This window comes from Panthera leo, chromosome A2 (assembly GCF_018350215.1).
Source record: "Panthera leo isolate Ple1 chromosome A2, P.leo_Ple1_pat1.1, whole genome shotgun sequence".
NCBI lineage: Eukaryota > Metazoa > Chordata > Mammalia > Carnivora > Felidae > Panthera > Panthera leo.
The window spans coordinates 69,493,729-69,509,770 of record NC_056680.1 but is presented as its reverse complement, the minus strand read 5'-3'; the positions used below and the strand labels follow the sequence as shown (position 1 = coordinate 69,509,770).

The 16,042-nt window shown below is 40.4% G+C and overlaps 1 protein-coding gene across 8 annotated transcripts in view; it reads left to right on the top strand.

Annotated features, from left to right (window-relative positions):
• The first annotated feature begins 7,640 nt into the window (after window positions 1-7,640).
• BLVRA (biliverdin reductase A) overlaps window positions 7,641-16,042 on the top strand; it is a 48,515-nt gene continuing 40,113 nt past the window's right edge. For 2 of the 8 annotated variants that reach the window (XM_042914225.1, XM_042914251.1), the window contains exons 1-2: window positions 7,693-7,748; window positions 13,771-13,803. Coding sequence is in view for 5 of the 8 variants with exons in the window: in XM_042914260.1 (XP_042770194.1) it covers window positions 13,792-13,803 (12 nt within the window). In the remaining 3 variants the exon portion in view is untranslated. The other 6 variants (XM_042914291.1, XM_042914301.1, XM_042914260.1 and 3 more) reach the window with 6 other exon arrangements.

Genomic DNA, 16,042 nt, shown 5'->3' with positions numbered 1-16,042 from the left:
GGGGAGGCTCTAATTTCCAGCATTACCACACTATTAGGTTCAAATGATCAGTGTTCCACAAAAAAATCACGATATACAAAGAAATCAGAAAATATGGCCCATTCAACCGAAAAAAGTTAATAGAAATTGTCCTTGAAAAAGGTAGCCTCGGTGGCTCAGTTGGTTAAGCATCTGAGTACTCATTTTGGTTCAGGTCATGATCTCACAGTCATGAGATCAAGTCCCATGTCCAGCTCTGCGCTGACAATGCGGATTCTCCTTGGGATTCTCTTTCTCCCTCTCTCTGCCACCCCATCAAAATAAATAAATAAACATTTTTTAAAAAAGATAGATATACTGGAAATATCTTCAAAACAATTGTCTTAAATACGTCCAGAGAACTTGTGGTAGGGTCCTCCTAAGGAAAAAAAAAACAAAAACCTCAAGGCAACCTGGCTATCCCAGTAGGTGACAACATCCCTCACGACCTTGTAACATGAGACCACTTAATCAGACTGCATGTTTGTGTGTTATGGGAGACAAAAAAGTAAAAAATATATTAAAAACTCGCCACGTGGCGTTCGGGGCTCAGTTCTTTGGGTATGAACCCAACTGAGTGGTGCCTGCAGGAATAAAATTGTTCCTGAAAAGAAAAGCCTTAGTGTCACGACTCTCTGTGTGAGAATCCTCCTACAAACCAAAGGAAGATGTAAAGTAAATAAAATGATACATGAACAAAAAGGAAACACCAACAAAGAGATAGAAACCTAAAAAGAAAACAAGAAAAGATTCTAGAGCTGAAAACTGCAATAACTGAAATTGAAAATTCACTAGAGGGATTCAGAGAGAGACTTCAGTAAACAGAATAAAGAATTAGCAAATTTGAAGATGGGACAATGAAAATTATGGGTATGAGGACGAGAAAAAAAAATAACTGAAGAAATGTGAGCAAAACCTAAAGGACCTGCGGGATATTATCAAACAGAAAAATACATGCATTGTGGTAGTCCCAGAAGGAGAATAGAGAAAGGGGCAGTGGGAATATTTGAATAAATTCTGGCTGTAAACTTCCCAAATTTGATGAAAAACATAAATATAAATGTCCCAAAAGCTCAATGAATTCTAAGTATAAGCTCAAAGAAACCCACACCAACCCACATGGTAGTCAAACTTTCAGAAGGCAAAGACAATAAAAGAATCTTGAAAGAAGCAAGATAGAAGTGAATCTTCATATATAAGGGATCCTCAATAAAATTATCAGCAGATTTCTCATCAAAAACTTTGGAAGCCAAAAGGCAGTGGGTGGATATATTTAAAATGCTAAATGAAAAAAAAAATCCACCAAGAATACTATATCTGAAACAATTGTCCTTCAGAAGTGAGAAAGAAAAAAAAAAAAAAGGAGAGAGAAATTAATACATTTCCATATAAACAAAAGCTGAGGGAATTTGTGACCACCAGACATACTTGTCAAGAAATGGTTGGGGCGCCTGGGTGGCTCAGTTGGTTAATAAGTGGCCGACTTCAGCTCAGGTCATGATCCCACGGTCTGTGAGTTCGAGCCCTGCGTCGGGCTCCATGCTGACAGCTCAGAGCCTGGAGCCTGCTTCAGATTCTGTGTCTCCCTCTCTCTGACCCTCCCCTGTTCATGCTCTGTCTCTCCCTGTCTCAAAAATAAATAAAACGTTAAAAAAAAATTAAAAAAAAAAAAAAGAAATGGTTAACAGAGTCCTGCAGAATGAAATGAAAGGACAGTAGACAGTAACTCAAAGCCATACAGAAAAATAAAGATCTCAACAAAGGTAAACACATGCAAGATTATAAAAGTTACTATTATTATAACAATGGTTTGTAATTGCACTTTTTGTTTTCTATATGATTTAAGAAACTAATGTATTTAAAGAAAATTTGTTATTAATGCAAAAGTTAGTATTACTTTAACATCGGTTTGTAAGTCTAAATCATATTGTCTATATAATTTAAAAGACTAATATATTTTGGGGCGCCTGGGTGGCTCAGCTGGTCAAGCACGTGACTTCGGCTCAGCTCATGATCTCCCAGTTCATGGGTTCAAGCCCTGCATCAGGCTCTGTGCTGACAGCTTAGAGCCTGGAGCCTGCTTCAGATTCTGTGTCTCCCTCTCTCTCTCTGCCCTTCCCCCACTCGCACTCTGTGTGTGTCTCTCTCTCAAAAATAGATAAACATTAAACACGTTTAAAAAAAAGACTATTTTTAAAAATCATTAGTTTATGTTTTAGGGCACACAAAGTATAAAGAAATAATTTTGTGACATCAACAACCAAAAGGAAGAGGGAACAGAACTGTAAAGGAGAATAGTTTTTGTATGTTCTTGAAGTTAAGCTGATATAAATTCAAATTATAGTGTTATAATTTTTGGATGTTAAATGTAATCTCCAGTGTACCCACAATGAAAATAGTTATAGAATATACACAAAAGAAATGAGGAAGGAATGTAAACATTTCACTACAAAAAGTCAACTAAAAAAAGAAAACAGTTATGTAGGAAATGAGGAACAAAAATAAGCTACTGAGTATGTAGAAATCAAATAGCAAGTGACAGAAGTATGTCCCTCCTCATCAGTAATTACTTTAAATGTAAATGGATAAACTCTCCAGTCGAAAGACAGAGATTGGCAGAATGGACAAAAACACATGCAAGAGACTCATATGAGGTCCAAAGACACAAAGAGGTTGAAAGTGCAGGGATGGAAAAAGATATTCCATGCAAATAGTAATCAAAAGAGAGCAAAAGTAGCTTTAATAATATCAGACAAAACAGACTTTAATCAAAAAAGTTTATAAGAGACAAAGGAGGACAATATATGTTAATTAAACTTTCAATACAGCAAGAATATATAATAATTATAAACATTCATGTACCTAGTGACAGACCATTAAAATATATGAAGCAAAAATAGACAGAATGGGAGGGCAAAATAGACAGTTCCACAATAATAGTTGCAGACATCAATACCCCACTCACAATGTGGATAAAGCAATCAGAATACAAGTAATGAAATAGAGGATTTAAAGAACACAATAAGCCAACTAGATCTAATAGACATACACAGAATGGTTAACTTAACAATAACAGAATACACATTCTTCACAAGTACACATTGGACGTTTTCTAGATGATGCTAGGCCACAAATGGAGTCTGAATAGATTTAAAAGATGATGATATTCTGTAGTATCTTCTATGACCACAATAGGATGAAATTAGAAGTTAATAACAAAAGGAAAACTGGAATATTCACAAAAGGGTGGAAATTAAACAATGCATGTTTATATACCCAATGGATTAAAGAAGAAAATACAAGGGGAATTAAAAAATACTTAAAGATTAATGAAAGCAAAACCACAGCATACCATAATTTATGGTACACAGTAAAAGTGGTGCTAAGGTGGAACTTTATAGCTATAAACACTTATATTAAAAAACAAAAAAGATTTCAGATCAACAACCTACTTTATAACCTAAGGAACTGGAAAAGAAGAACAAACTAAACTCAAAGCTAGCAAAAAGAATGAAATAATAAAGATTAGAGCAGAAATAAATGAAAGGAGAAACAAATAATACCAAAAGTGTATTCTTTGATAAGATCAGCAAAATTGACAATACTTTAGCTAGAAGAACTAAGAAAAAAATAAAAAGAGAGAAGACTCAAATTACTAAAATCAGAAATGAAAGTAGTAACTATTCTGTAGAAATAAAAAGGATTATAAGAGAGTACTATGAACAATTGTACACTAAACAAGTTGAACAACCTAGATAAAATGGACAAATTCCAAGAAACACAAAATCTACCAAAACTGAATCATGAAGAAATAAAATCTGGATAGATCTATAACTAGTAAGGAGTGAATCAGTAATCAAGAATCCCCACAAAAATAAAAGCTTTGGACTTGCTGGCTTTACTTGGTGAATTCTACTAAACATTAAAAGAGGACTAGTACCAATCCTCAAATTTTCTGTAACATTGAAGAGGAGGGAATGCTTCCTAACTTAGGCTATGAGGCCTATATTACCCTGATGCCAAAGCTGCACATGAATATCCCTTATTAGCTTTGATGAAAAAATAGTCACTAAAACACTAGGAAACAGAATTCCTCAGCATATTGAAAGGTTTATACACCATGACCAAGTAGGATGGTTCAACATATGAAAATTGATCAATATAATGTACCACATCAAGAGACAAAGGAAAAACTACCTGATCACTTCAATTGCTGCAGGTAATGCATTTGACAAAATTCAACAGCCATTCATGACAAAAACATTTAACAAGTGGGGAAAAGAAGGAAACTACCTCATCATCATAAAGTCTAGAAATGAAAAATTAACAGCAAAAATTATACTCGATAGTGTACTTGATTGTACCCGAAAGCTTTTCCTGTAAGGTCAGGTTCCTTGTCAGGAACAAGTCAGGGATGCCTACTTTCACCACTTCTATTCAACATTGTACTGGAATGTTGCAGACTATGAGTCTAGAATTCTCTCTTCTCCAACAAGAGAGCAGAGGCAGCAATGAAAACCAGAGAGGCTAATGTCCAGGAGGAGACAAGAGCCCCGAACAGAGGTTTTGTCTCCGTATTTATTGAGCTCTCAAGATTGTACATATGTGGTGAATGTGCAGAAGGAAAAGATGAGAGTGACCATTAACTTGTGTGTGTAAGAAGCAAAGGGTTTGGGGGGCAAATGGCGTTTGAGGTTGAGATAAAGCACAATGATATACTGGCACCAGATGGAAAGTGTTTTTCTGTAGGTGATACAGCCAATTAGCTATTATCTCTAAGGTTTAAGATTGCTGGAGCATGTAACCTCAGGGTTAACAAGGCATTCTTCTCACTAGCTAACCTTGGACACTTTTGCCCTGCAGCTGCTTTCTATCTCTATGGTAAGTCTTACTTAATGACTGGCCTTGGGCACTTTTGCCTGTGGCAGCTTTCTGCCCTAAGCCTTGTTAACCTATTGGTGTAAGCTATAGAATTCTTAAACTTATTTCCCACACTGGAAGATCTAGCCAATGCATTTAGACAAGAAAAAGAAATAAAAGTTATCCAAACTGGAAAAGAAGAAGTAAAATTATGTCTGTTTTGGATGATATTATCTAATATGTAGACATTAAAAAAAAATTTTTTTTAATCTTTATTTTTAAGAGACAGAAAGACACAGAGCATGAGCAGGGAAGGGGCAGAGAGAGAGGGAGACACAGAACACAGAATCTGAAGCAGGCTCCAGGCTCTGAGCTGTCAGCACAGAGCCTGACATGGGGCTCAAACTCACGAAATGTGAGATCATGATTCAAGCCGAAGTTGGATGCTTAACTGACTGAGCCACCCAGGCACCCCTCTAATATGTAGACATTTTAAAATCCTATAGAAAATGGTTAGAACTAATACGTGAATTCAGGAAGGTAACAGGACACAAAGCCAACAGACAAAAATCACTTGCATTTCTATGTGCTAACAATGAACAATCTGAAAAGAATTACAAAAACAATTCAATTTCTAACAGCATTAAAAAGAATAAAATACTTAGAAATTAACCAAAGAGGTGAAAAACTTGCACAATGAAAAGTATAAAACCTTACTGAAAGAAATTAAAGAAGACATAAATAAATGGAAATTAAAGTGTCAATACTACCCAAAGTAATCTACAGATTCAATTCAGTCCCAAAAAATTCCAATGATTTCTTTTTCATACATAGCAAAGCTCATCAAAACAGTGTAGTACTGGCATAAAGACAGATATATTGACTAAACAGAATAAAATAGGGACTGCAGAAATAGACCCTCACATATATGTTCAAATAATTTTTGACAAGAATGCCAAGTTCACTCAATGGGGAAGGGACAGTCTGTTCAATAAATGGTGCTGGGAAAACTGAATATCCACATTAATTCAAAAATGGGTCAAGGACCAAAATAAGACCTAAAACAATAAAATTTCTAGAAGAAAATAGGACAAAAGTTTCATGACATCAGATTTGGCAATGATTTCTGATTATGATATCAAAGGCACAGTGACAAAAGGAAAATTGGAGAAATTGGACTTCATGAAAATTTAAAAATATTCTGTATCAAAAGACACTATCATCAGAGTAAGAAGGTAACTCATAGGGGCACCTGGGTGGATTAGTTGTTAAGCATCTGACTATGGCTCAGGTCATGATCTTGAGGTTCATGAGTTTGAGACCTGCTTTGGGCTCTGCTCTGGTGGTGTAGAGCCTGCTTGGGACTCTCTCCCCACCCCTCCACCCCCCTGCCCATCCCCCACTTTCACTCTCTTGTCTCAAAATAAATAAACTTAAAAAAAACCCTCAATGACTTTCCATCTCTTAAAAAAAAAAAAGGAACTCACAGAATGGGAGAAAATATTTGCTAATCGTATATCTGATAAAGGATTAATATCCAGAATATATAGAGAACTCCTAAAACCAACAACAACAAAAAAACCTGATTCAAAATGACTTGAATAGGTATTTCTCCAAAGAAGAGATAAAATATGCTCACAAAAAGGGGTTCAACATCACCAGTTATTAGGGAAGTGCAAACCAAATCCACAGTGAGACACAACTTCATACCCATTAGGATGGTTACCATCAAGAAAACAGAAAAATGTGTGTTTGCAAGGATGTGGAGAAATTGGAACCCTTGTGCGTTATTGGTGGGAATGTAAAAATGTTTAGTCATTATGGAAACCGGTATGGTGGTTCCTCAAATAATTTAAAATAGGATTACCATATGATCCCATAGTTCCACTTCTGGGTATGTACTTTATATAAAAGAACCGAAAGCAGGGTCTCAGGTATTTGTACACCACTTTTCATAGCAAGATTATTCACAACAACTAAACTGTGGAAGCAGCTCAAGTGTCCATCAATGGATGAACGGATAAGACTTAAATGTTTAGTGGTAAAAGGGGAAGACATTCTGCAATATGCTACATATGGATGAACTTCGAGGACATTATGCTAAATCAAATTAGCCAGTTACTGAAAGACATATACTGCACGATTCCACTTATTGGAGGAACATAAGAGTAGTCAAATAATAAAGACAAAAAGTATAATATACTTTTGTTCTTTTGGCAGGGGGTAAGGGAGAGTTACTGTTTAATGGGTATAGAGTTTGCGTTTCACAAGGTCAACACAGGGGATGGATGGTGGTGATCATCGCACAATGTTACCATACTTGACACCGCTTAAGTGTGCATCATCAAGATGGTAATGGAAGAAACACCAAAAAAGAAAAGAAAAAAAAAAGTTTTGCTGCCTCTTTGGTCTGGGCCCAAAAAGAACCGAGCAGGTTTCACGAGGTTGCGGTGCGGCCAAGGAGAGGGACAGAGCACTCGGTGAGGCCCCCACCCCTTTCCCCCTCAGGCCTCGCAGGTCCCGAGCACGGCCTAAGGTCATCTGCTCCTGTTCGCAAGCTCCCAATGGCCCCGCAGCGGAGCAAGGCAGAAGTCCGAGGGGCAGGCTAGAGGCAGCTCAGGTTCACAGCCAGCCCTGCGGCCCTCTAGCGGAGCGGAACGCTAGAGCCGGGCTCTCCCAGAAGCGGGCGGGAGACAGGGCCCCTCCCCTCCCAGCCCCATTTGCTCTCCCCCCACCCCCTCGCCCCCGCGTGCCCTCGCGTCCTCCGGCGCCGCGGCCAATCCGAGCCCGGCTCCCGCCTCCTACAGCAGCGCGGTCAGGTGGCAGCAAGGCGGCTGCGCGCAGAATCCGAGCTTTGTGCCCCGAGGCAGGTAAGGCTCCCGTCCGGGAGTGGGGGTCGCGGGCAGCTTTGATAATGCCTTCGGGTTAGGAGCTTGGAGAGCGCCGCCCCTGGAGGCCGGCGCCGGCCCTGCGGTCTCGGGCCCAAGCCCCAAACCGCAGGCGCAGCCTCAGCGCCTCCTAATCTCGCTCCGCTGGGCCCAGAGGGAAGCTAGCAGTCCGGAGGCTTGGTGATCGCGACGAGCTCCCTCGGGAAGGGGCTTCCTCCAAAATGCAAGAGTGTTTAAAAAATCTGTATTTTATCTAAGAAGAGTTTATGGTTTCGGTTTTTACGTAGACTGGTGCTGCGTACATGTACGGTGTAGCCTAGGGGACTGAGGCTGAGCCAGTGGTTCTGTCGAGGCAGCTCCAACGTGGGGGAGACAGCTCGGCCCACAGGAGATGTGCGGGGCCGGGTTCTGCTCCTCGGGTACGAATCCTGCGCAAGCCCCGTAGCTTCTCCTCGCCACACTTTCCTCTTGGGAAACTGGGAAGTATCAGGTATTTCACAGACCCCTGTGAGGGTTACGTGAATTAAGTGCGCTCTAAAAAACTAAGGCTGAGCTCTCAGCAGCAACAGGGTTAAATATATACACAGATATTTCGAAGTACTGATACCCTGAATTGTTTGACAAATAAATTAACGTAGTTTACGACAACATCACGTAGAATAGTAACACATAAATATAAAAAATAAATGACTAAGATACTGGGGACAGAGACGATGTAAGAACAAAATAAGTCTGGGTGAAAAAGAAAGTATGTCAGTGCTGTCCAATAGAACTTTCTGCGGTAATGGAAGTGGCCTATATTTAACATTTACGTAGCTGTACGTGTCAAGTGGCTACCTTATAGCACAGGCAGGTCTATATTGTTTTGCGGGCTGAGTATCCTAGGACGGTTAACTTCAGTTACACAGTTCTAGTCATTTGGTAGTAAAGCATGCTAGAGACTTCTTCCCACCTTCCCTCTGGCAACCACCGCTTCGTTTTGTGTATGTAAGGACTTTTTTAAATGTTAAAAACAAAAAGTTAACTCCTACACGTTTTGCCTGTGTGGAAGCTTTGTGTTCCTTTGCCCACCCCCACTCCTCAGTTGTGCTGTGGTCAGCTCTTCAGTAGTTCATGGTTTCCTCCTACAGAAAGAACTAGTCTTGCAGTAAGAGGGAGTCAAGGTTCAGATCTTTCTGGGGGATCAGTGCCTAACAACATGTATGGGCCCAGAATGTCCTGATCTCAACCCGATTTTGAAACTGAGTTGCACATTGCTTGCAATTTGAATTAATAAGTCACTTAAAAAAAAAAAAAAAAACAAACATGGATGTATCCTTACAAGTTTCAATACAGTAGACGTTTATTCCTTAAAAGTATTTTGACTTCTGCTATCTCCTTTCTCTCTTATTATATCAAGACCACTTTAAAGAAAAGGTAGAAAGTTTTGAAATGGTGATGAGGAATAGGAGGAACATTGAGCAGGAGGGGCAAGAAGGTGGGATGGGGAAGAGAGTGGCTTAGGTTTAGAGGGAGTGTTAAAGAAAGCTTCCCTGGTTCTGATAACCCAAGCCTTGTCCCAGTTTACTTGTGTACAGTTCTGCCCATGAGAGAACCAGGAGAGAAGCTAATAACCTCCAGTTAACCAAGACAAACACTGAGGAAGCTAAGGCCAGAGGAGAAGAAAAAATAGAAGTGAAGTGGGTTAGAATTATAGCATGTCAGCACTGAAAGAGAGCGTAGAGATCATCTAAGTTTGTGTAAAGTTCATCTGCCCCCATTCCTTTCTTGTGGTGCAGAAACCAAGGCAGTAAGAGGCCATGTACGTTGGCCTTGGTCAGAGTGGTAGTGGGTGCCCATGCCAGGTGTAGAATTCTGGGCTTTTGAGTCACAGGCAGGCTCTTATCCCCCAGAGGGATAACTTGTCTGTGTGTACCTCAGTGCCTCATATTTTGGGGTCAAAGCTCAAACTCCACCTCTGTTAAGTTAGTAGACCTGCCACAGTAGGGGAAAGGAGAAACCTACTTTAAATTGGTTTAAGAAGGTCTTTTATGCAAAAGTGTTGCCTTTTTTCTTTATCTTTCTAGTGAACCACTGCAGCTTGAACTATCATTTGTTATTATGTGGTAATTCAGGAACTAACTCAAGATTCTTCTGTTTTGTAATTTTTCTTAAAGTGCCTGCTCCTAGACAGGCATACCATATATTTCTCGATGAGAAAACCTATTAATTCACATTAATTTAATTTATACGTTTGATACAATTATAGGCACAATCCCAGTGAAATTGTTTTTTGTTTTTTTGTTTTTTTAACTTGACAAAGATATTCTAAAATTAATCTGGAAGTCCAAACAGGCAAGACTAGATAGGAATACTCTACAAGTTAATGAGAGAACTTAAACTGCCAGATAGCAAAACATTGTTAAGCCACAGTTATGTAAACAATATATTATAGGCATGGGAATAAAGGTCAGTGACACAGTAGAGGAAGTGAAAAAAAGAATAACTGTGTTTATAAAAAGTTATGTATGAATCATTGGGGGAAAGGATGAAATATTCAATTAATGATTTGGGAACAACTCAACTATTTGGGGGAAAAGTATAGTTAGGGTCTTATGCCATCACCACAATACTATTTAGATTGATTAAAATATAAAAGTATAAAAGAATTAAAAATCAAGGAAATAAGAATGTGTCTATAAGTATTTCTAAACATAATACTAAAAGTCAAAAACTTAAGTTTTTTTGGCCCAACTTAAGTTGGACCATTTAAATATTAAACCCTTGAAATAAACTAGCAAACAAACCTAAATCTTCTTGTTATAGGATTAGGTCTTAGATATTTAAGAATATATTAAAATATAGAATAAAATTCTCCCTGGCTTCTTTTCAAACCTTAACTAGTCTTGGCAAGACAGTGGGGAGGAAGAGAGAGCTGTGTGATGAGCAGGGAAGATGTGGAAAGGCAGAGCCAGATCTCACCTGGCCAGGGTTCTGCCTCCTGATAGTGCCATCTTAAGGGGAGTTGAAAGCTGGATGGAAAAGAGCATGGGAAGGATCCCTCAGTTGAATGTGCTTTATACATGACAGTGCTATTCATCCTAGGTGGTAGATTGCTAATGCCTAATGCAGTAGATTTCTAAGTGGGATTGTTTCACACATGTGCATTTCTCCAAATCATTTTTTTTTGTTTGTTTGTTTTCTTTTGTTTTGCTTTCCCAGATTCTTTGGGGAAGCAGTCAAGTTTATTAACAATGTTTTGTAGACATTTTTTATAGGAAAACTTTCCTGGAAGTTCTCATGTGAGAAGCAAGTAGTAGCAATGTTTCTATGAAGACAAAGGACTTAGGGCAGTTTAATTTCTCTTGAATATGATTTGGGGATTGGAGACAAATTGGAAGCAGTGGAATGGCTATGTCAGAGGTTGCCTGAATTTAGGTTTATAATAGACATTGCTAAGCTGCCCACTATAGAGATGATACCCATCTGTAGTCCCCCTGATATTGTCAGAGAGTCTCTTCCCCACACTTTGACCACTGCACTGTGGCAAACATTTTGATCTCTGACAGTCTGATAGAGCATCAGAAATAATTGTGAAATAATAATTTGCATTCTGTGATCATGACTGACTGAGGTTGAGCATTGTTCCACCTATTTTAAGAGTTATCTGAATTTCCTTTTGTGGAAATCAGAACATTTTAGAGCTGGAACAGACCTTAGAGATGAAGTCCAGCCACACAGCCTACGATGAATCTGTTTGGACCTGGCTGCTTGGCTAGCCCATGACTGAAGGAGGGCAAACACTCATTCTCCTGTTTGTCATAATAGCTGTCTGACAGGATCTGTAAAGTTCTCCGGAGCACTCTGGACTTTGGCTCTAGAACCAGAAAGTCTGAAAATTACAGTGCAGTGCTACAGTGCCTTGACTGTGAAAGACCAAACGCTTTTACCCACCCTGCACTTCAGGAATCTCATCTGTAAAATGGAGTTACTGTTGGCCTTTTTGTCAAGGGTTTTATGGGTTAGTGTTAATATAAAGTAGTTGACACAAGTAAGCTCACAACTGTTATTATCCTCATATTTTTGCATTTTGTTATCTGACTTTTCCACTGACATGTAAGCTCTAAGCAGGCTTAGACTAAAGTTGTTTAGAACATAAGTAAAGCACAATAGAGTTTAGGATAGGGCATCTATGCAGGGGAGGGCAACCAAGTGTGTTCTCTGGGGAGTCCCTGTGGTCAAGACTGTTGCTTAACACACATCCTTGCCTTAGTTTTGGCTTTTTTCCCTGACTTTGCTATCAGTGTGTTAGTCATACCTCTGAGATATTTTATGCACAAGATATTACACCTATACTGACTCCCTGGGATCTGAGAAGAAAGCTTACCCACTTTGTCACTTCCTGCTTTTTAGGGTTTGTCTTCTAGCAGTTCCCTTTTTCATATTTTTTCAGGAAGCATGAAACCTCCAGATTATTAAAGGAAAGATTGCATGTGTGCTGGCTAGGTTGGGTCATGAGACCCGATCTCAAAACAGGAGGAATGAGAAGAGAGAAGGGAGGGGAATTACTGAAAATGGGTTATTTTCAACACATAGCCTAGGTGACCTCCCAGGTGTTCATAGGATTGTCAGGAGTCAGGTTTTTTTGTTTTTGTTTTTTAAATGTTTTTAATGTTTATTTTTGAGAGAGAACGCGCACGAGCTAGTGGGGGGAGGGCAGAGAGAGAGGGAGACATAGAATTGAAGCAGGCTCCAGGCTCCAAGCTGTCAGCACAGAGCCCGACGCGGGGCTTGAACTCCAACGGAGAGATCACCTGAGCAGAAGTCAGACACTTAACCAAATGAGCCACCCAGGCACCCCTGTTTTTGTTTTTTCAAATAATTGATGTTATTATTTCATTGTTCTTATTCATGGTTATCATCAGTGTGCTCAACTCTTTCTATATCTTGAAAGAGGACAAGATCAAATTCAGGGGTGGGTCCAAGGATTGAGGCTACCATGGCCTTTTCTTCCCAGAGGACTTGGAGAGCCCTCTTTCTCCTTCAGCTCTGAGCAGTCATCTGCATTGGCTTCCTGGACATCCCACGCAGGTAGAGGGGCTAGAGAGGCTTTAGCTCTTTGTCATTTCTGGTTACCCAGTCACCCTGCCATTGCCTGCCCAAGTCTTAGTTGAAATAAAGTGGCAATTCTAACAGCTCTGAAAAACAAATGAAAAAGTTAAGTTTTATAGGCCTCTCTGTTCTAGTGTTTCTCCAAGTGTGGCATGATCTCTTGGATGACAGTTGAAAATACCCGATTTTTAGCCTCCCTTCCCCTGTAGACTTCCTGAGTCAGACACTGGGGGTAGAACCCAGAAATATGCATTTTCAACAAGCAGTCCTTGGAGTACATTATAGTTTGGAGCCACTATTATTCTGTACTAGTTTTTTATTTCTTTTCCTTCTCTCTCCTGTTTCTTCTTCCCTTCCCTTTTTCTTTCCCCATTTCTTCCGACTCCTGATGACTTGTTTGTTCCTTCCTTCCTCCTCCTTAATGCTGCAGGTTCAGATTAGCCTATCAAACTGTTCGTAATAAATTTAATCCTTTAGAAAGTCAGCTGGGAGGAAAAAAAAAGAAGTGTGTATTTCCTGCTGCCCTGCTTGTCTCCATAAAAGAAAGGCAGACCCGAAGCTATCCTCTCCAAGCACTAGCTTTGGGACAAGCATTATTCTTTTAAGTACACATGGCATTGTGTTTACAGTCCCTCATCTAGTATAGGAGGTGTGCCTGGGGGTTGGAAATGTCCTTCTTCAGAGAAACATCACGGGCATGACATCCCAGGGGAGTCCACCACCAGCAGCCTCAGAATCAGACACTGGCCTGGGTCCCCTTACTGGAGGGCTCAAGGTGGTGGAGGCATTTGGGGAAGATAGGGCCAGTGGACAGTAAGTAGTGTGGGAGAGAGTGGGGAGGCAGCGGGGAGTGTCTGCCTGGAGTGTGGGGCAGGTGTCATCTGAGTCCTGACCTCTGCTTTTGTCTTCACAGCCACTGAAGGAAGGGACCAAGATGAATGCAGAGGTAAGTTCTTTAAAAGGACCAGTTTAAGGAATGCTTTTCTTGCAGTATTCCTCATTTCTCTTTCACAGAGTGTCTTGTCTCTCTAGAGAGCTTTCAGAAACATCTGCACAAACTTGAAAACATTTCCCCTCCAACCTGCCCACGTGCACATGGCTCTGGGTGATATAGGAGGAATTAGGCTCCTCTGAGTTCTTATCTGTGTCTGTCCAGCCTCAGTTAGATTAGAATTTATCTATTGCAGTTAATCCTGAAACAACATTCAAGAGCTAGGCATGGAGTGGACAGCGGGGCGGCATTGGAGTGCTGGGCCTAGAGCCCTGCTTTGTGTTATTCTGGGGACACTTACTCTCTGCATTGTCTCCTGGGGGTTCTCCATTCCACTGTCCCTGTTCTTTGATCTGGTGAGATGTCTAGTCACTTGGCTGTTTTGTTCTTTTTCCTGACTAACCAGCTTCTTCCTGTCTTTACTCCTTTCTAAGCCACTGAATTGTGGGCTCCATCTCTTCAACCACTCTTGGTCTGATGTCCCTAACTTTTCTTTTCCTCTTGTCCTGTTGATCCACCAATCCAAACCCAGGACAGTGGTCTGAGGTGAGTGGTATAGCTTCATGCTGTTTACAGCTTGCAGCTATCTCTAAACCCTCAAGTGGGTACTCAGCACTGCCAACCTGGCCCCCATGTAGCTGCAGGAGGCCCCCTTTCCCATTGCCCTGGATGGCCAGGTCCAGTCTTCTCACCCCTCCCTGCTCTCTCCTTACTGTTAGCATCTGGACCACCTTTTACCTTACAGAGAAAAATTAGAACCATCAGACATCATCTCTCTCAATTTCTACCTTCCCATTTGTCTTACTGCTCTTCTCACAGTGGAAGGGATGTCTGTCAGTGAGAGAGCTCCAGGCTGTGAGCATAGGAAAACCCAACTTCACGTGTTTTTTTATCTTGGAAGTCCAAATGGAGGGCAGGCTTCAGGGCTGGTTGATCTGGTGACTCGGCAATCTTGAGGATCCAGGATCATTTCACCGCTCTGCTTTTTATCCAAGTGTTAGCTTTATCCTAGAGATGGTTCCCCTTATGGTTATGGGATGGCTGCCAGTTACCCGTTGGGGCTACATGCTTCCTCATTCACTTTGAGCAGGAGAAAGAGATAACTTCCTGTGGCTCTCCCAGAAAAGTAGGAACTTCTTTTTTTTTTTTTTTGAAGTCCTACCAAATGTCTCCTTAGGTTTTATTAAGAATTATGTCACATGCCCACTCCTGGAGTAATTATTGGGTTAGAGGAACCAAGATTTTGCCAATTGGCGTAGACTAGTCAGGCCTGCCCTCAAGCAGTTCCCCACCCCATGCTTTGGCTGGATATAGAAAGAAAAAAGGAAACCTATAGCATCCAGTCCGAGACATTTCTAGTGTCCCATGAGACTCCTGTCCATACTCTGAATTGCAAATTCTGCTGCCTCTTCAGACCTCTTATGGCTTCCCTAGTTATCTCCCTTACCACCTGCATTATTAATCTCATTTCTACTAATTCGTTCTCTTTAATATTTCAAAATGCCTTAGTTTTTACTTTCTTCAGAATAAAATAACACATGACATCTTGTCAAGCTACTGTAATAGCTTGACAAGATGTCATGTGTTACTGTTCTCAATCTCTTTCAAAGGGAGGCTTGAAAGAGATGTCCATGGGTAATTTCTCCATTTTATTCCTCTCTCCCAAGTCATTCTCAACCTGCTGCAGTCGGGCTTCTTTCTTACCATTATACAGAAATTCATCGTAAATAATTTTTAAAAATTATTTTTGTAGTAACGTCAATACAAACACCTAGTACAAAACTCAAAAGCTACAAAATGATAAAAGTCAAAACTAAGTCTCCCTACTGCCTGATCCCCTGGCCTTCCTCACTTCAGGGCTGACTTCTCTTAACCACTTTCTGGTGCCTCTGACCCCTTATTGTGAAACCCCCTGTGACTCACTTAAATTCTTATGGTCTTAGGAGTCCTGAAGAAAAAATAGGAACTTTGCATTAATATTAAGCCTAAAATGCCTGGCCCAGCAACAGTGGCTTTTTCCTGTCAACCTTTGAAAACGTTCCTAGACCTTGGATTCCCTTTAACTATCTTCCCTTCTCTTCTGCCTTAAACACTCATGGTTCAGTGTCTGTGACCACTTCCTCACTTTCCTTTTATGTCAGTCTCATTGCAGTCTGACATGGTTCTCACTGTCCCACCAGAACTTTACAGCTGA